The sequence below is a fragment of the Schistocerca gregaria genome, chromosome 3 (assembly GCF_023897955.1).
Source record: "Schistocerca gregaria isolate iqSchGreg1 chromosome 3, iqSchGreg1.2, whole genome shotgun sequence".
Taxonomy (NCBI): Eukaryota; Metazoa; Arthropoda; class Insecta; order Orthoptera; family Acrididae; genus Schistocerca; species Schistocerca gregaria.
The window spans coordinates 927,377,024-927,397,347 of record NC_064922.1 but is presented as its reverse complement, the minus strand read 5'-3'; the positions used below and the strand labels follow the sequence as shown (position 1 = coordinate 927,397,347).

The 20,324-nt window shown below is 41.7% G+C and overlaps 1 protein-coding gene across 1 annotated transcript in view; it reads right to left on the bottom strand.

Moving 5' to 3' along the window:
- Positions 1-20,324, bottom strand: part of LOC126355799 (facilitated trehalose transporter Tret1-like) — a 97,829-nt gene that overhangs the window by 29,807 nt on the left and 47,698 nt on the right. Inside the window, exon 4 of the mRNA XM_050006220.1 lies at positions 3,065-3,373. Coding sequence (XP_049862177.1) covers positions 3,065-3,373 — 309 coding nt within the window. The remainder of the gene's footprint in view (positions 1-3,064; positions 3,374-20,324) is intronic.

The window sequence follows — 20,324 nt, the reverse complement described above, 5'->3', positions numbered from 1 at the left end:
CATCGAGTAAAACAGAAGTGATTTCTGGCGTTCCCCAAGGTAGTGTTATAGCCCCTATGCTGTTCCTTATCTATATAAACGATTTGGGAGACAATCTGAGCAACTAGCTTCGTTTGTTTGCAGATGACGCTGTCTTTTTTCGACTAATAAAGTAATCAGAAGATCAAAACAAATTGCAAAACGATGTAGAAGAAATATCTGAATGGTGCGAAAAGGGGCAGCTGGCTTTAAATAATGAAAAGTGTGAGGTCATTCACGTGAGTGCTAAAAGGAACTCGGTAAACTTCGGTTACATGACAAATAAACCTAATCTAAAAGCCGTAAATTCAATTAAATACCTAGGTATTACAATTACGAACAATTTAAATTGGAAGGAACACACAGAAAATGTTGTGGGGAAGGCTAACCAAAGACTGCGTTTTATTGGCTGGACACTTAGAAACTGTAACAGACCTACTAAGGAGGCTGCCTACATGTTGTGTATATAGTTCCGCGTAATCAGCACGTACACAACTTTCTCACTGGAGCGCGCTCCACAAAGTACAACAGCACAGGCGCAGCACTCGTCCGTCTCCGCACTACGAGATGGCGCTGCCTTAGAGACGGACCAAATTCTGCTTCCGCCGATCCACATATTAATATGTAACGCAGCCAATGAGATTGCTGCTAACGTAGAACCTCTTCTCCTCGTGGATCACACTCGCGCAGTGATACCTGAACGCGCGAGGTATTATAATGAGTGTACAGACCTCCGATCAGTCAGTCTGCATTAGTCTGTAGTCAAGTTTCAGTCTGCGCCTAATACGATTATTATATTCCTGTACATAGCCATAAAGAGAAATGTATAGACAGTTTGTCAAGTATCAGTGATAATATTAACGTACCAAGACCAAAGGAACTTCAGATTGTCAACTGTAAACAGCATCCAGAACCAAGTTATGTAATATCTATGCTTTTTATTATTTTAATAAATGTGTGTGGAAATTAATCAAATTCTGTTTAAAGTTGGCCACTATCAATCTGCTACTCTAAGCATGCAAATGGCATTTCTATCGTCTGACCTAACGGCAGAAGATAAACACGCGACGATAAGACCACGAGACATATTGCTGACACTCGCCTACTTGGTTAGAGCAACAAGTCAAATAATCTGATGGTGTGTGTACCCAAGGTCTTGCAGTAAGCACACCGCCCTGCACTACTACAATACTATTGCGCGGTGTGGGATCCTTACCAGATAGGACTGACGGAGCACATCGAAAAAGTTCAAAGAAAGACAGCACGTTTTGTGTTATCGCGAAATATGGGAGAGAGTGTCACAGAAATGATACAGCATTTGGGATGGACATCATTAAAAGAAAGGCGTTTTTCGTTACGATGGAATCTTTCCACGAAATTCCAATCACCATCTTTCTCCTCCGAATGATAAAATATTTTGTTGAGCCCAACCTACATAGGTAGGAATGATCATCAAAATAAAATAAGAGAAATCAGAGCTCGAACAGAAAGAGTGAAATGGTAGAGAGATAGTATGATTGTGGTTCGATGAACCCTCTGCCAAGCACTTAAATGTGAATTGCAGAGTAATCATGTAGAAGTAGATGTAGAAGAAGACCAATTTTCGCCTGAAAAATAACAACGCCAGGCTGCACACCATTCCTGCGAGCATGCAAAATTGGGCAGGACTGTCTTATCAGAGCCACCGCGATTTAGCAGCTTCAGACTTCCATCTCCTTCGGCATCTGGACTACGTGGCCAGCATTTTCAAGACTCGGATGCTGTTGTCAAATCTGTAAGGAGGCGGTTAGCGTCAGCCGGTCCCGAGTTTTACAAGCGCGACATGCAGACTGGTTCATCGTTGGCAAAAGTGCATAGTGAATGGTGGTGACTATGTGGAAAAATGACAGTCTGAAGCTGAAATATTTACTCTATTTGGCTGTGCTATTGTGATTTATGTACCTATCGTAGTTTCCATGAATGAAAAGAATAGGAGGCGTTACTTTCGGAACGACCCTTGTATATTACTGCAGTAGTGTGCGTTAAAGTTCAAGTGAAAGAAGGATGTTATAATAAAACCACAAAATTTTCCCAAACATTTTGCAACAAGAGACTGAGACTTTCACTCTGCAGTGATATGAAACTTCCTGGCAGATTAAAAATGTGTGCCGGACCGAGACTCGAACTCGGGACCCTTGCTTTTCGACGGCAAGTACTCTACCAACTCTTTTTTCCTAAAAAAAATCTCATTTTGTTCGTTATAGTTCAGATAGTTAAAATGTCTCTGAGCCTATACGACTAAACTTCTGAGGTCATCAGACGCCTAGAACTTAGAAATAATTAAACCTAACTAAGCTAAGGACATCACACACATCCATGCCCTAGGCAGGATTCGAACCTGCGACCGTAGCGGTCGCTCAGTTTCAATTGTTCGTGGCGGACGTCACCTGACGGCTGTTGAAGTTCTTTATTGATTCATTCACTCAGTGGTTTTTTTTTTTTTTTTTTTTTTTTTTTTTTTTTTTTTTTTTTCAGAGGACAGCTAACCCTCTGACCGAACACGCTGAGCTACTGTGCCGGCGTTCAACTGGGCTACCCAAGCACGTCTCGCGCTCCGTCCTCACAGCTTTACTAACGCCAGTACCTCGTCTCCTACTTTCCAAACTTCACAGAAGCTCTCCTGCGAACCTTGCAGAACTAGCACTCCTGGAAGAAAGGATATTGCGGAGATATGGCTTAGCCACAGCCTGGAGGATATTTCCAGAATGAGACTTTCACTCTCCAGCGGAGTGTGCGCTGATATGAATTAAAGCTTTGAGGACGGGGCCTGAGTCGTGCTTGGGTAGCTCAGTTGGTAGAGCACTTGCCCGCGAAAGGCAAAGGCCCCGAGTTCGAGTCTTGGCCCGGAACATAGTTTTAATCCGCCAGGAAGTTTTATTTTGAAATAAGCTGACGTCAGATGGAAAGGTGGTCGCGAACGGTATACTTCGACAGATCAAGATGTGACTAGAGTATACGGGAAGTGCTTCACAAGAAAGGCGGGAGGAAGCGTTGCAGTGGGTCGTACCTGCGAGATGCACATGCCGATGGCGGAGGCGACGAGCATGATCCTGCGGCCGAGGCGGTCGGCGAGCAGCGGCGTGGTGCAGGACGCGGCCAGCATGACGAAGCCGACGATGATGAGCGAGACGCTGCTGTCGATGCTGCTGCCCGTCATCTTGAAGATGGCCTCGCCGAAAAAGAGCATCGCGTTGATGCCGGACAGCTGCTGGAACGTCATCAGGCCCAGCGTCAGGTAGAGGGCGCGCACGTTGCCCCGCGTCGACACCAGGTCTCGGAACGACGCCTCGTTCTTCTTCGCGTCTTCCACTGCCTCCTGGACACGCAAAACCAGACAGGGTGATACCAGAGGCGCCACGCGCCCAATTGCCTGTCGCCAGAACCTCTGATACGACCGCGCCTCAGGTACTTGGTTCTTTATTTCATCCGTCATAAATAACCTCTTTCGTAAGCCTGCAGCTGTGTCAACGTTATTTATTTCAAGTTTTTATTTTACGCTTAATCTAACATAATGCAACACGTATCGAACATGTTCTGTTCATCTTCAGGCGTTTATACGTACGAAGGGGGGGGGGGGGGGGGAAGAAACCGAACTCCGAGGACGCTTTCACTCGTAGACGTAGTGCAGGGTTTGTAATATCCCCACAGCAAATATCCTCTACCACGCACCAATTAATCATTTTCAATCAAACCATCCACATTCATTCACTTTGGAAAAGTTATCTGATCTGATTTTCTCGTAATATATGCAGCGACAGCTCGTCGACGCCAAAGTATTTCTTAATGCATTTATTCTTTTGAAATAACAGAGATGCATATATGCATTCTCCATGGCTGTTAGAGTGGTAACTAGGACAGCTTCTGGAGTATCTGTTGAGGGATTGACGTGTTTCTGAGATATATATATATATATATATATATATATATATATATATATATATATATATATATATATATATTCTGCTTTTCTTCTCGCTAAAGCGATCCAATTAACATTTGTGCCGCTAGCGGTTTGTTTTGAAGAGAAACAGATTGTAAAAGGAAAATAATTAAGCCGTGGAATCACCGGAGATCTGGACATGTAATGGAGATGGATTTAATACACGACTTCCTCCATAAATAAGGTTTGTGACTTTTTTGTTCTGGGGTGAATGAACGAATAAGTTTTTTCTTAATCATTTGTTGATCACGTTGGCCCTATAATTACTTGGGAAGTTTTAGTTGTGTCGAAGAGAGCCTGCAATAACTGAGTCTGTGTTACATCGTCCAAAAAGCTTCGTACACATATGGAATTCACAATCTTTCGTAAAGGGAACAAATTGTCCAAACGATTGATTTTCCCGACTGACTGCAGTGTTAAATAGTAATAGTAAATGTAAAGATCTCTTACAGCAAGCCAGCCGCTGATTACCAAGACGAAGGACTCCACCAAAGATTCTATTTCGCTTATTCTTCTTATAATGAAATCTTATATTAAAAACTATATATATATATATATATATATATATATATATATATATATATATAAACCCCCCATCCACCATAGAACTTGCCGTTGGTGGGGAGGCTTGCGTGCCTCAACGATACATATAGCCGTACCGTAGGTGCAACCACAACGGGGGGATATCTGTTGAGAGGCCAGACAAACGTGTGGTTCCTGAAGGGGCAGCAGCCTTTTCAGTAGTTGCAGGGGCAACAGTCTGGATGATTGATTGATCTGGCCTTGTAACATTAACCAAAATGACCTTGCTGTGCTGGTACTGCGAACGGCTGAAAGCAAGGGAAACTACGGCCGCAGCTTTACTGTATGATTCAATGATGATGGCGTCCTCTTGGGTAAAATATTCCGGAGGTAAAATAGTCCCCCATTCGGATCTCCAGGCGGGGACTAGTCAAGAGAACGTTGTTATCAGGAGAAAGAAAACTGGCGTTCTACGGATCGGAGTGTGGAATGTCAGATCCGTTAATCGGGCAGGCAGGTTACAATATTTTAAAAAGGGAAATGGATACATTAAAGTGAGATATAGTGGGAATTAGTGAAGTTCGGTGGCAGGAGGAACAAGACTTGTGGTCAGGTGAATACAGGGTTATAAATACGAAATCAAATAGAAGTAATGCAGGAGTAGGTTTAATAATGAATAAAACAATAGGGATGCGGGTAAGCTACCACAAACAGTACAGCCAACGCATTGTCGTGGCGAAGACACGAAGCCCTCGCCAACAACAATGGTACGGGTCTATATGCAGATGACGAAGAAATTGAAGAAATGTATGATGAATTAAAAGAAATTATTCAGATAGTCAAGGGTGACGAAAATTTAATAGTCCTGGTGGAATTCGGTAGTAGGAAAATGGAGAGAAGGAAACGTAGTAGGTGAATATGGATTGGGGGTAAGAAATGAAAGAGGAAGCCGCCTGGTGGAATTTTGCACAGAGCACAACTTAATCATAGCTAACACGTGGTTCAACAATCATAAAAGAAGGTTGTATACATGGAAAAAGTCTGGCGATACTGACAGGTTTCAGATAGATTGTATAATGGTAAGACAGAGATTTAAGGACCAGGTTTTAAACTGTAGGACATTTCCCAGGGCAGATGTGGACTCTGACCACAATCTATTGGTTATGAACTAAAGATTAAAACTGAAGAAACTGCAAAAAGGTGGGAATTTAAGGAGATGGGACCGGGATAAACTAAAAGAACCAGAGGTAGTACAGAGTTTCAGGGAGAGCATATGGGAACAATTGACAAGAATGGGGGAAAGAAATACAGTAGAAGAAGAATGGGTAGCTCTGAGGGATGAAGTATAGTGAAGGCAGCGGAGGACCAAGTGGGTAAAAAGACGAGGGCTAATAGAAATCCTTGGGTGACAGAAGAAATATTGAATTTAATTCACGAATGAAGAAAATATAAAAATGCAGTAAATGAATCAGGCAAGAAGGAATAGAAACGTCTCAAAAATGAGAGCGACAGGAAGTGTAAAATGGCGAAGCATGGATGGCTAGAGGACAAATGTAACGATGTAGAGGCTTATCTCACTAGGGGTAAGATAGATACTGCCTACAGGAAAATTAAAGAGACCTTTGGAGAAAAGAGAACCACTTGTATGAATATCAAGAGCTCAGATGGAAACCCAGTTCTAAGCAAAGAAGGGAAAGGTTGAAGGAGTATATAGGGGGTCTATACAAGGGCGATGTACTTGAGGACAATATTATGGAAATGGGAGAGGATGTAGATGAAGATGAAATGGGAGATATGATACTGCGTGAAGAGTTTGACAGAGCGCTGAAAGACCTAAGTCGAAACAAGGCCCCGGAGTAGACAACATTCCATTAGAACTACTGACAGCCTTGGGAGAGCCAGTCCTGACAAAACTCTACCATCTGGTGAGCAAGATGTATGAGACAGGCGAAATACCCTCAGACTACAGGAAGAATATAATAATTCCAATCCCAAAGAAAGCAGGTGTTGACAAATGTGAAAATTACAGAACTATCAGTTTAATAAGTCACGGCTGCAAAATACTAAATCGAATTCTTTACAGACGAATGGTAGAAGCCAACCTTGGGGAAGATCAGTTTGGATTCCGTAGAAATATGGGAACACGTGAGGCAATACTGACCCTACGACTTATTTTAGAATCTAGATTAAGAAGAGGCAAACCTACGTTTCTAGCATTTGTAGACTTAGAGAAAGGTTTTGATAATGTTGACTGGAACACACTCTTTCAAATTCTGCAGGTGGCAGGAGTAAAATACAGGGAGCAAAAGGCTATTTACAATTTGTACAGAAACTAGATGGCAGTTATAAGAGTCGAGGGGCATGAAAGGGAAGCCGTGGTTGGGAAAGGAGTGAGACAGGGTTGTAGCCTATCCCCAATGTTATTCAATCTGTATATTGAGCAAGCAGTAAAGGAAACGAAAGAAAAGTTCGGAGTAGGTATTAAAATCCATGGAGAAGAAATAAAACGTTGAGGTTCGCCGATGACATTGTAATACTGTCAGACACAGCAAAGGACTTGGAAGAGCAGTTGACCTGAGTGGACGGTGTCTTGAAACGAGGGTATAAGATGAACATCAACAAAAGCAAAACGAGGATAATGGAGTGTAGTCGAATTAAGTCGGGTGATGCCGAGGGAATTAGATTAGGAAATGGAACACTAAAAGCAGTAAAGGAGTTTTGGTATTCGGGGAGCAAAATAACTGATGATGGTCGAAGTAGAGAGTATATAAAATGTAGACTGGCAGTGGCAAAGAAGGCGTTTCTGAAGAAGAGAAATTTGTTAACATCGAGTACAGATTTAAGTGTCAGGAAGTCGTTTCTGAAAGTATTTGTATAGAGTGTAGCCATGTATGGAAGTGAAACATGGACGACAACTAGCTTGGACAAGAAGAGAATAGAAGCTTTCGATATGTGGTACTACAGAAGAATGCTGAAGATTAGTTGGGTAGATCACATAACTAATGCGGAGGTACTGAATAGGATGGGGAGGAGTTTGTGGCACAACTTGACTAGAAGAAGGAACGGTTGGTAGGACACGTTCTGAGGCATCAAGGGATCACAAATTTAGTATTGGAGTGCAGAGTGGCGGGTAAAAATCGTAGAAGGAGACCAAGAGATGAATACACTAAGCAGATTCAGAAGGATGTAGGCTGCAGTACGTACTGGGAGATGAAGAAGCTAGCATAGTATAGAGTAGCGTAGTGAGCTGCATCAAACCAGTCTCAGGACTGAAGACCGCAACAGCAACAAATAATCTCTTTCGTAAGGCTGAACTGTGTCAATATTATTTATTGCAAGTTTTTATTTTACGCTTAATCTAACATAATGCAACGCATTTCGAACATGTTCTGTTTATCTTAAGGCGTTTATACATACGGGGGGGGGTCCCAAAAGAAACCGGACTACGAGGACGCTGCCACTCGTAGACGCAGTGCAGAGTTCTGACGCTAGATGGTGTTAGTAGAGACCTAAATGAAACAGCTGTGCAGACGGCGTCAGTGTAGAGCTCAACCTGCAAGTGTGGCATTGTGTTTCTCTGACTGTTGGCGGGTTACGTCTGCGAAGTCGTTATGGCATGGCGGGTTACCTCTGCGAAGTCGTTACGGCAACTTTAAAAGAACATAGAGTGTGTGTGTGAAATTTTGTAAAAATTGCAACAGAGGCACATTAAATGCTTCAAGAAGCTTTCCAGGAGGACGCTATGAGCCGCACAAGGTTTTCGAGTGGTTTGGGCACTTTAAACCTAATGAGATGTGTGTTGATGACCAAGCTTGTTCTGGACGCCCTTCAACATAGTGAAATTAGGTCAGCCAAAAGATCAACGAGGACCGTCGCCAAACTCTCGTCCAAATTTCAGCAGAGACAGGAATCAGTTGGGGCTCGTGCTAGCGGATTTTGAGTGAGAATTTGCACATGAGACGTGTTGCTGCTAAATTTGTTCCGCGCCTTCTCACACAGGAGCAAAAAAGCATCTGCATGAATGTGTGTCAGGTCTTTAAAACAGAGATTGCACGTGATCCAAACTTATTAACAAAGTCATTACAGGGGATGAGAGCTGGTGTTACGGGTATGACCCAGAAACCAAGCAAGCGTCAAGCCAGCGGGGAACTCCCAACTCTCCCAGACCAAAAAAAGCAAGGCAAGTGAGGTGAAACGTGAAGACTATGATCATTGTCTTTTTTGATGTTCGTGGAATTGTGCATCTGGAATTCGTACCCCCTGGCCAGACTGTTAACCAGCACTTTTACTTGGATGTTTAAAGGCGTCTGCGAGCGATGTGAGGAGGAAACTCCCGAAACTTTGGCGATCACGTACTGGTTTCTGCATCACGACAACGCTCCAGCACACACGGCCTTACGAGTGACCCACTCTTTGGAATCTCAGAGGTGGTCTGTCGTTCCCCACGCTCCGTATTCGCCGGACCTAGCGCCGTGCGACTTTTTCCTATTTCCACGAATGAAAAAAAAGCTAAAAGGGGACGATGTAGAGGCAGTAAAAACAGCTTCGCAAAGGGCACTGGACAATATCAAACTTGAAGAGTTCCAAACATGCTTCCAACAGTGGGGAAAGAGACTTGACAAGTGCATCGCATGTAATGGAGAGTATTTTGGAGGTGACTGAAGTAATTTTGTAAAAAGGTTCATCAATAAATTTTTTATGACAACAATCCCGTTTCTTTTGGGTCCCCCCTCGTACATACATACATATGGAGAAATGTTACTTAAAAATAAACAGTCTTAACTAGATTAATCTAGAACTCTTTGCCTTTTTTTTTTTTTTTTTTTTTTTTTTTTTTTTTTTTTTTTTTTTTTACTGTAGCTGCTGGTGTGGCATTTGGGGGAAAGGAGGGGATCAGTGTATGACTAGAAATCGAAATCAGTGATGTCTTCTGCTGGTTTTCTTCCTTGTGGTTGACTATGTATATCACAGACTGTATAGGATGCAGATAGATTTGCATCAGTTATGTGTTATGAAAATTGTGTCAAAGGCTTTTATATGATTAAGCATAAAATAAAAAGTGTCTGGTAGCAGAAACTTGAAATAAATAATTATCCCGCACAGTCATGGTGCACAAACATAGCCATTGTGGATGAAAATAATTGTGTCAACATTGTTTTGAGTAACAAAGTACCGCAGCAGTTACGTTCTTCAGATGTGTCACGAATGTATTTCCATTTCCAACTTTGGTAAGCAAATTGTTTTTTCTCTTCTAATTTCTTTATTTTGGCTTTGGGTTACAAGGACCATACAGCCAAGAATGGTTATAAAGTGCCAATGAAACACAGTCGCAAAAAAGCAGGGTAGCATAACATTACAAAGTTAGCATATAAGCACACTCTTACAGTGAAATAAAAGTGCAAGTAGATAAACGCCAGACAATTGACGTCAGTGATGACAATGACATTGGAGCAGAATTAGAAATAGCACTATACAGTAACACTATGATAAACATACATACTTGTATGCTCTTGTAGAAAAGACTAAAGATTAAAGGGCAAACACCGTTCATCATACAGTAAGAACAACAACAGATGTAGGGCAGAATTGCAGATGGGGTCATATAACAATGTGAGAATTGTAGCATACAGACAGACATGCTGAAAATAAAAGAAAAACCCAAAGTGACGAACGCAATCTAACCAGCGGCATTAGCAAATTGTCATCAAAACTTGAATTAGCTTTCGACAGTCAATCTGTTTAGCTAGCAATGGAACTCATGTCCAGCGGTCTTATTCGATTTTCAATATTTATGAACGTGCCCCTGATCAGAACGACCAATGTCTAAGTCATAATTATTAGTATGTACTATAACTAACTGGTAAAATATAACAACAGATCAAGTTTCATAAACTTCTTGGAATTTATTATTATTTATCAGTCACTCTGATTTCTAGTTCCTACATAAAAGGTATCGAAACTATAATTGTATTTTTCATTCATGTTAAATCCACTACTATCAATCACTCTTCTAGTTACATAAAAAACTTCAACATAAGAGACATTCTGTATAAACCATTCGCTACATTGTTTTATCTATCTCCTGTTAACTAACTGTATTACATTCGTTGTAATATCTTCAATGTGACCACATACCTCACGACTCTACAATGTTCACCTGCCTCCACAGACTCCACACTGCAAACTCAAACAATGCTTATCGCTTTCACGAGCCGTGCTCCAAATCAAAGAGAACCAGTGCTGGAGAAAGGGTACATCGTCCTGACTAAGTTCAGTAGTAGGTTTCAATGCGCTTACAAAGTGCTGTGGGAGTCAACAAGCGAATGTGACGAAGTGACAACGGGGGCGGCGGACGTGGGAAAGTGTGTTGTGTTTAGGTTGACAGCAATTCTTGTTTATTACGAATCAAACTGTCGCATCTTTGGAGAAGATATTTGTCAAACAATACTGAACGTCGTATTACTTCATCCACGTTCTGCCTTGTCATAAACCTTTTCCCTTCCTCCGTCCTATTTTTCTCAGACCAAGGAAAAGTGCTAGTGGGAGACAAGATCTTTGAGTGCATGTAACAAATACACAACTTTTGTGTAAACATCTGAGCAGTGGTTGAGCCCGGACGAACAGGCAGGACCAGCACCATCGTACGAACTACACAAAGTCCGCTTAGAATCCTTAATTCTTCCTTCAGGAAAGAAACCCTGGAACTTTCAACAAAACGGTTTTTCTGTCCCTATATGTTGTTGTGCTATAAACAGTTATCCTTGAGACACGTATGATTGTGCTATATACTGGTCAAAAGACGTTTCGGTCCGTCCTCGGGTCTTCTTTAACTCAGTGGACTTCAGTACTATTTTGCGCATAGTAGAGGATGTCGCAAAAAGAATGACCCGATTTTAACTTGTAATAATATTGAGACATATTTCACTAGGTAACTGAAACAGCGCTAGATGTAATCGGCATGGTCTAGAGTTTCAGAAAAAATCCGCTACATGTCGCTATGAGCACTGACCTGTAGAGAGCCTGCATAGGGAGAGAGTGGCCAACCGGACGATACGGCGGCCATTTTTCTGCTAAACTGCGAGCGGGATTTTTGAATGGCCAGTAGTGGAGTACACAGTCACCGAATCAAAAGCACAAGACAATATGGCGAATCATTCGTTAAATGCCTTTCTTTACAGCTATAATATACTCATTGTAGCCTACTACGTACAGCACAGGAAAATTTGATACAGTGGCTGTAAAAATTATTCGTTACTTGCATTTATCTCCTTTAAAGTTCGTTTACTAGACATAATGCAATGATAGTAACGTAAATAAAGAAATATAGTGTATAGCATTTGTTTTGTGTCGGAAGTGCATAACGCTAAAGATTTAACGTACCTGTACTACGTCAGATGAATGAAAGTCGTAAGCAGTTGTAACATGCAAAAAGTGTGAGATATATTAGTACTTCTTGTCACGTCTTCAAACTTTCTGCATGTCATAAGTAAACAACTGCTTAAGACTACCTCTCGTAGATAACACACGAAAAAGATTACAAAAATCAGGTATTGTTAAATGTAGGCTACTGTAATAACGACGAAATATAACAAGAAAACTACTGTATCCCTTCTATTACAAACTGTACCTACAATTATTTACTATGAACAATGTTTCAGCAACCACGACAACTGCGGAAAACGTACTTACAACTTGCCTGCGTCAACAGTCAGGCAATAATACTGAAACCAAAATAATGCCTAGTCTTCTGATTCGGAACGAAATAAAGTTTGACGCTGTAAAGTCGAATGAGCATGGTTCAACAATTACAGGAACTTTCCGTTTCCAGCAAGGACTGTCAGATAATGGCTTCAGAAAGGCTTCTGATGCTACCAGTATGCACGAACTGTTAAAGAAACAAGAGCAGTAAATTGTAATAGGCCTACCTGTTTTGCGCGACTAAAAATATTTAGAAAAACTGACACCTTACAATCAGAGTTTTCTGAGCAAAGTGAAGAACCAAACACTTTTATAGGCGTAACTAAATAAATATTTTGGATGATATATACCATTAAGGAAGTTGTACCTGGACTTTATTACAAGAGTTACGCTTTCCTTCCTGACTTGTCATTTCAGACTGCAACAAGAAGTTACAAATTTTGCCAAATTCAAAACGCTAATTACGTACTAAAAACGATATACAACTAAATCGAACATGTATGCACAACGTATAACAAGTCTCTCAATAATTCAAATACCTTTTAATTGTTTCCAAAAGTCCTCTGAACTTCAATTCATCTCAAAAGCATGGCGAACATAGGAAGCGCGAGACACGTTTGGCAGAAAAATGGCGCCAAAGCTAAGCAACCAATCACGGGCAACTTCACTTATGGCCACTCTCTCTGTATACAGGCTCTCTACTGACCTGGAGTGTGCAGTCAGTCTCGCGCAATATGGTGTCCGCGCAACAGAAGGCGTATTGTGTTACTGAATTTAATCGTACTCAATCAGCCGCGCGGGATTAGCCGAGCGGTCTGGCGCTGCAGTCATGGACTGTGCGGCTGGTCCCGGCGGAGGTTCGAGTCCTCCCTCGGGCATGGGTGTGTTTGTTTGTCCTTAGGATAATTTAGGTTAAGTAGTGTGTAAGCTTAGCAGTTACGTCCCATAAGATTTCACACACATTTGAACATTTGTACTCAATCAGTGATAGCAGTTCATATTCGTTTTCTTGCTAAACCACCATCAGCAAAGAACATTAGACGATGGTGTAAACAGCTTGAAGAAACAGGTTCCTCTGTAAAGGTAAATGTCCTGGCAGGCCACGCGTTCCTGAACAAACAGTGGAACAAATCGTCCGCAGCTCGTGGTCGTGCTGTAGCGTTCTCGCTTCCCGCGCCCGGGTTCCCGGGTTCGATTCCCGGCGGGGTCAGGGATTTTCACTGCCTCGTGATGACTGGGTGTTGTGTGATGTCCTTAGGTTAGTTAGGTTTAAGTAGTTCTAAGTTCTAGGGGACTGATGGCCATAAGGTTAAGTCCCGTAGTGTTCAGAGCCATTTGAACCATGTTTTGGAACAAATCCGACGAGCATTTGAGCGGAGCCCCCCTAGTCTAAGCGTCGTGCTAGCCGAGAACTTACGTTACCGCGCTTGACAGTGTGACGTGTGTTACGGCGTCGTTTAGCCCTCAAAGCGTACCGATTACAACTGGTATAAGCTCTTAGAGATACTGACAAAGTGAAGCGAGTGGACTTTAGCAGTGCTGTTATAGAGGTCATGGAAGATGACACTCTTATGTCACGGTTGATATTCAGCGATGAGGCAACTTTCCATATTAGCGGTAAGGCTCACCGTCATTATGTGAGTGTATAGGGGCTATAATATCCTCATGAAACAATTGAACACGAACGTGATTCACCAAAAGTGAATGTTTTTTGTGCTGTTTCGCAAAGCAAGGTTTATGGACCGTACTTTTTTGAGGAAGAAACTATAACAGGACAATCATATCTTGCAGTGCTACGGAATTTGATATTCCCACAACTTGTCTCTGACAATTTCATCTATCAGCTAGATGGAGCTCCACCGCGCTGGCACAACAACGTGTGCAGTTTCCTCAGTGCCAACGTGCCTCAAAGTTGGATAGGGCGTACAGGATCATAACACCAGGCTTTACACTCTTGGCCTCCTAGGTCCCCTGACTTAACACCATGTGATTTCTTCCTGTGGGGATATGTGAAAACAATGAGTTTAGGTTCCTCCCTTCCCTCGTGACAATGATGAACTAAAAACCAGAATATCAGCTGCTGTAGCTTCAGTGACAGAAGACACTGTACGCTCATTTTGGGATAAATTCGGCTATCGGCTATATGTCGTCCGTGCAGCCAATAGAGGACATTTTGAACATTTCTGATGGATTTTTATGAACTTCTGTCTTTTCTGAGTAATTAAGTATGCAATTTGTTGGTGTTAAGCACTTCATCGTTATACATAATTCTATGTAAAATCGGGTCATTCTTTTTGGGACACCCTGTACGTCGCTACGTTTAAGGTTCATAAGGCCTACTCTTCCATTTCCTGCTCCCGTTTAATCTAAGTCCACACACATTTGCAGGCATGGACTTTTTTTTCGAAATTAAAAAAAGAAATTTCTTCCAAAATGGACGATCCATTAGACGAGACCAGAAAAAAAAAAAACAGGCACGGCTTTGGGATAAGAGGTCCGCTTATATGTAGTTCTGTTCCTTCTTCCCCGCAGCCGTCATTTTATGGTCTTCCTGCAATCCGAAAAATCGATCATTTTTCGTGCTAAATCTTGTTAGCAGCCCGTTAACATGGTCTGTAGGAAGCTTCGCAAGGATAAACAAGGAAAATTGTAGCGCCTCTTTCGTTCAATCTACGAATTAGTTTCCAATCGTCCCAGATCCAGCGCTTCTTACGGGAAATATATGAACTAAATTAGATTTGGCGGGCTATTATTTTGTAAAAATGCTTCCATTTTTGGCTGTGAGTCGTTGCTATGCGGTGCACGTCGAATGTTTCTCGAAATCGATAGCGACGTCAGTGTGACGGTTACAAATGGTTCAAATGGCTCTGAGCCCTATGGGACTTAATATCTGAGGCCATCAGTCTCCTACGACTTAGAGCTACTTAAACCTAACTAACCTATGGACATCACACACACCCATGCCCGAGGCAGGATTCGAACCTGCGGCCCTAACAATAGCGCGGTTCCGGACTGAAGCGCCTAGAACCGCTCGGCCACAGTGGCCGGTTGTGACTGTTACGTTGTGACCTAAGAGCATACCTTAAGCTGCTACGAATGGAACGTGCAACAGTGACTTTCACAATCAATATTGTTCCGCATATTAGTCACTCCTTTAGGAATACATCACAATTTGCTATGTGGTGATTAGATTGGAATTTGAAAGCACAGCTTAAATCTATTTACATAGTACACTCTGTATCATGCGTATGTCTTTTAATCGCTTCCGGGAGCCTCCTAAAGTTTTCGTACCTTTCTTATATAGATATAGTTTTACCTATTATTTACTTAGCTTCTAAAAACTTTGTCGCTCGTTCATTACACAGAAATTCAAATACACATAACACATTATTCACACCGTTTTCGTTAAATCATAACATAGTACTGTGTACCAAAGAGTAAAAACAAAGTTGTTCCATTTTTGTAGATTACATTTATTTTCACATTAGAATGTCGCTTGAAGTTCCTGTCAGTAACAGCAATGATTGTTAAGATAATAATAATGCTTTGCAGTCTATTTTAATACTATTATGTTCAACAATATTTTAGTTTTCTCCTCTGTGGTTATAAATGTGTATTTTACCAAACGGTGTGAATGGTTTGAATTTCAGTATGCGCAAGGCCTACAGGTGGGTATACAATAGATTATGATTCAACAGATCGGCATCTAAAATTACAATATTTACTTTTTTGTGTTTCCCGATTACGGTAAGAGACACATAGAGGAAAAGAGAAACAGAACCATCCACACACAGACCTCATATCCAGTGCTAATGTAAACTCTTGCTATTGGGAATAAAACGTTCTGATACACACGAAAAAAACGTAACTAATGCCGTATTTTATTTAAAGCACAGTTGCTACCTTTTGCTGGTTGACTACGTATCATACGTACCGTAAACATCTGTCAGGTTAGTACTTACAGCCCCTTCCAGATACAGTGCATGAGATTTGCAACTGAATTTCACCTCATGGTAGATAGTGAGAAACAAATTTTCAACGATTTTAAAGAAAGTTGTACTTAAAACTAATAGTAAAAATGAGTAACAAAACTATGGTTGGAAGCAAAGCAAAGATTTCGGCATCTGACTACAGAACTGAAAAATATAAATATTAAAAGTTAGTAAATTCTAATATTAGGATCTTAATTAAGGAAAGCAACAAATGCAATCATAAATGATCAGTTGTAGAATTTTGGAACACGTATTATGTTCGAGTATAATGTCTTTTCTGGAGGCTAGAAATCTACTCTGTAGGAATCAGCATGGGTTTCGAAAAAGACGGTCGTGTGAAACCCAGCTCTCGCTATTCGTCCACGAGACTCAGAGGGCCTTAGACACGGGTTCACAGGTAGATGCCGTGTTTCTTGACTTCCGCAAGGCGTTTGACACAGTTCCCCACAGTCGTTTAATGAACAAAGTAAGAGCATACGGACTATCAGATCAATTGTGTGATTGGATTGAGGAGTTCCTAGATAACAGAACTCAGCATGTCATTCTCAATGGAGAGAAGTCTTCCGAAGTAAGAGTGATTTTAGGTGTGCCGCAGGGGAGTGTCATAGGACCGTTGCTATTCACAATATACATAAATGACCTGGTGGATGACATCGGAAGTTCACTGAGGCTTTTTGCAGATGATGCTGTGGTGTATCGAGAGGTTGCAACAATGGAAAATTGTACTGAAATGCAGGAGGATCTGCAGCGAATTGACGCATGGTGCAGGGAATGGCAATTGAATCTCAATGTAGACAAGTGTAATGTGATGCGAATACATAGAAAGATAGGTCCCTTATCATTTAGCTACAAAATAGCAGGTCAGCAACTGGAAGTAGTTAATTCCATAAATTATCTGGGAGTACTCATTAGGAGTGATTTAAAATGGAATGATCATATAAAGTTGATCGTCGGTAAAGCAGATGCCAGACTGAGATTCATTGGAAGAATCTTAAGGAAATGCAATCCGACAACAAAGGAAGTAGGTTACAGTACGCTTGTTCGTCCAATGCTTGAATACTGCTCAGCAGTGTGGGATCCGCACCAGGTAGGGTTGATAGAAGAGATAGAGAAGATCCAACGGAGAGCAGCGCGCTTCGTTACAGGATCATTTAGTAATTGCGAAAGCGTTACGGAGATGATAGATAAACTCCAGTGGAAGACTCTGCAGGAGAGACGCTCAGTAGCTCGGTACGGGCTTTTGTTAAAGTTTCGAGAACATACCTTCACCGAAGAGTCAAGCAGTATATTGCTCCCTCCTACGTATATCTCGCGAAGAGACCATGAGGATAAAATCAGAGAGATTAGAGCCCACACAGAAGCATACCGACAATCCTTCTTTCCACGTACAATACGAGACTGGAATAGAAGGGCGAACCGATAGAGGTACTCAGGGTACCCTCCGCCACACACCGTCAGGTGGCTTGCGGAGTATGGATGTAGATGTAGATGTAGATAAAAGAATTACAACAACAAAAAATGCTTAAAAAGAAGAGAACTATTAGCGAGAAAATCTTTTAGTATAGAAAAACAGACAGTTTGTCAAACGCTCATTTCGAGTGTGCCTCTATTGGCCTACATGTGCTGGATTGTAGTTTTGGAGAAGAATAACGAGGACCATTCATACAGAAAGAAAATCCAGTGAATATATTTTAAAACAAATCGGCGAGCAAATAAACTTCATAGCAAATATTGTAAAAGGAAAAAGAATTTTCCGGGACAGTTATTTAGTCACACTAAATTTTAAAAATATATTGGAGGAGGAAAAAATAGGATTAGATAAAGTTTATTTTTTTATTTGGGAAACTGCTTTACTGTAACCTCCTAAATAAAGAGAACGGAAAAAGTAATGACTTTTTAATCCATGGGTGGGTAACAAATGCAAAAACCTGAAGTTGACGAGAGGTCTATCATATATAACTGCATGAAATCCTAGGTCCCAATTGATTTAACTTTTGCCACGCTTTGCGGCAACTGCACTTTGAAACTACAAATAAGCTTACAAGCAGAAGCGAGAAACCGAAGTTTGTACTATACTGGCATTGTACTACTTGTAGGTTTCTGTTCAACGAGTATTGCTAGGAGTCCGGACAGTTTCGAATGAAATCTGTGCAGTCCACTGCAGCGCTAATACCTAAATTGGCAGTAAACTCCGGTCTCAGTAAGTCGCTTTTACTGTAATTATGAAATCAAACCAGTTTACTCAGATGCATTTGGATTCTTCACGTTTTAGCGTCAAGAGATTCGAATTAGAAACAAGTACCCCGAAAGCATTTGAATGTACAGTGGCGTAATTTTGTGCGGTAGAAAAGGAATCAAAGTGCCTCCAATAATATTTGGCCTTCTGCTGACCATCGGAATATATCTCGTGGTCATCCGCTTACGCAACCGAAACGTAAACAAAAACAGCCAACGCCCTCCAGACTAACGTATTCTGCGATAAAGTCTACGTCGTGTATGAAGAAACATATGGTGCAAACGCAAATAACGGCGTACAAAATACGTTTCACATAGAAATTACCACTTGTTCTCATTAACTTTAGCGCCGGCCAGGGTGGCCGAGCGGTTCTAGGAGCTACGGTCTGGAACAGCACGACCACTACGGTCGCAGGTTCGAATCCTGCCTCGGGCATGAATGTGTGTAATGTACTTAGGTTAGTGAGGTTTAAGTAGTTCTATGTTATAGGGGACCGATGACCATAGAAGTTAAGTCCCATAGCGCTCAGAGCCATTTGAACCATTAACTTTTGCGTAATTGTAGAAGCTACGTGGCGCGATTTCTCCATAAATAGAGGGAATGCAGCCCACTTCCTGTTATAAAACCTCTCACTCCTCTATTTGCGTTAATGTACTTTACCATAGATTCATTCCTTCACGGTGGCTTGGGAACAGGAAGTTAATGCAATATTAATCGTGATTTGGACTCTATCGTCTCACTTTCCGCAACCAAGAAGCTGACATCTATGTTGGCCAGTATCAACACCTCGAAGGCTTTGGCTGTATGCATTCACAGAATACTTGAAAGCCGGCCGTTGTGGCCGAGCGGTTCTAGGCACTTCAGTCCGGAACTACGCTGCTGCTACGGTCGCGAGGTTCGAATCCTGCCTCCGGCATGGATGTGTGATGTCCTTAGTTAGTTAGGTTTAAGTATTTCTAAGTCCAGGGGACTGATGGCCTCAGATGTTAAGTCCTACAGTGCTCAGAGCCATTTGAACCAATACTTGCAATGCTTCTAGCGGTGTATTTTCCAAATGATGCCCCTGATCTTACGAGAACTACTGGACCAGCAAGCTTGCCGAGAATTAACTGTCAGACTGCACACTGCACTGCAGAAATAGAGCCCTAACATGAGTGGTCTGTATGCTAAACGGATGAAGTGGGCACCTAGTCCTAGTTGGAAGCTGCCTATCTAACAGCTACCAGGGGCAAAAAAACTTTTTTTTTTATTTTCAGTATTTCACATCCAACGACGCAACATCAAAAAATAATTAATGTAGACTAATGAAATTTCGGGAATACATTTGTCTAGGTATCATACGAGGGTCACTCCAAAATAATTGCACACTGTTTTTGTAAAAATACAGTTTTCACTCTGCATGTGTGAAAGTTTTGCAGTGTGTTTTCAAACTTAGTTCAACCTGTTCCCGTGAGTGGCGCCGTCACAGCATGTCTTCAAGATGGCTGCTACACTTGACCTTCGTCAGAAGCAACGTGCTGTCATAGAATTCCTGTGCTGTGAGCATGAGACAGTGGGAAACACTCACAAGAGGTCGCAGTACAGTTAGTCGGTGGGCAAGCAGGTTAAGTGATGAAAGCAGGCACAGCAATATTGAGAATTGTCCTCCCAATGGCAGGCCTCGTACTGCACACACTCCAGACAATGTGCAGAGAGTTAACGAATTGATGACTGCTGACAGACACATCACAATGAACGAATTGTCACGCTACGTTGGGATAGGGGAAGGAAGTGTTTGCAGAATATTGAAAGTACTGGCGTTAAAAAAGGTTTGTACCAGGTGGGTTCCCAAGATGTTGACAGTGGTTCACAACGAAACAAGAGAAACGGTATGCAGCCA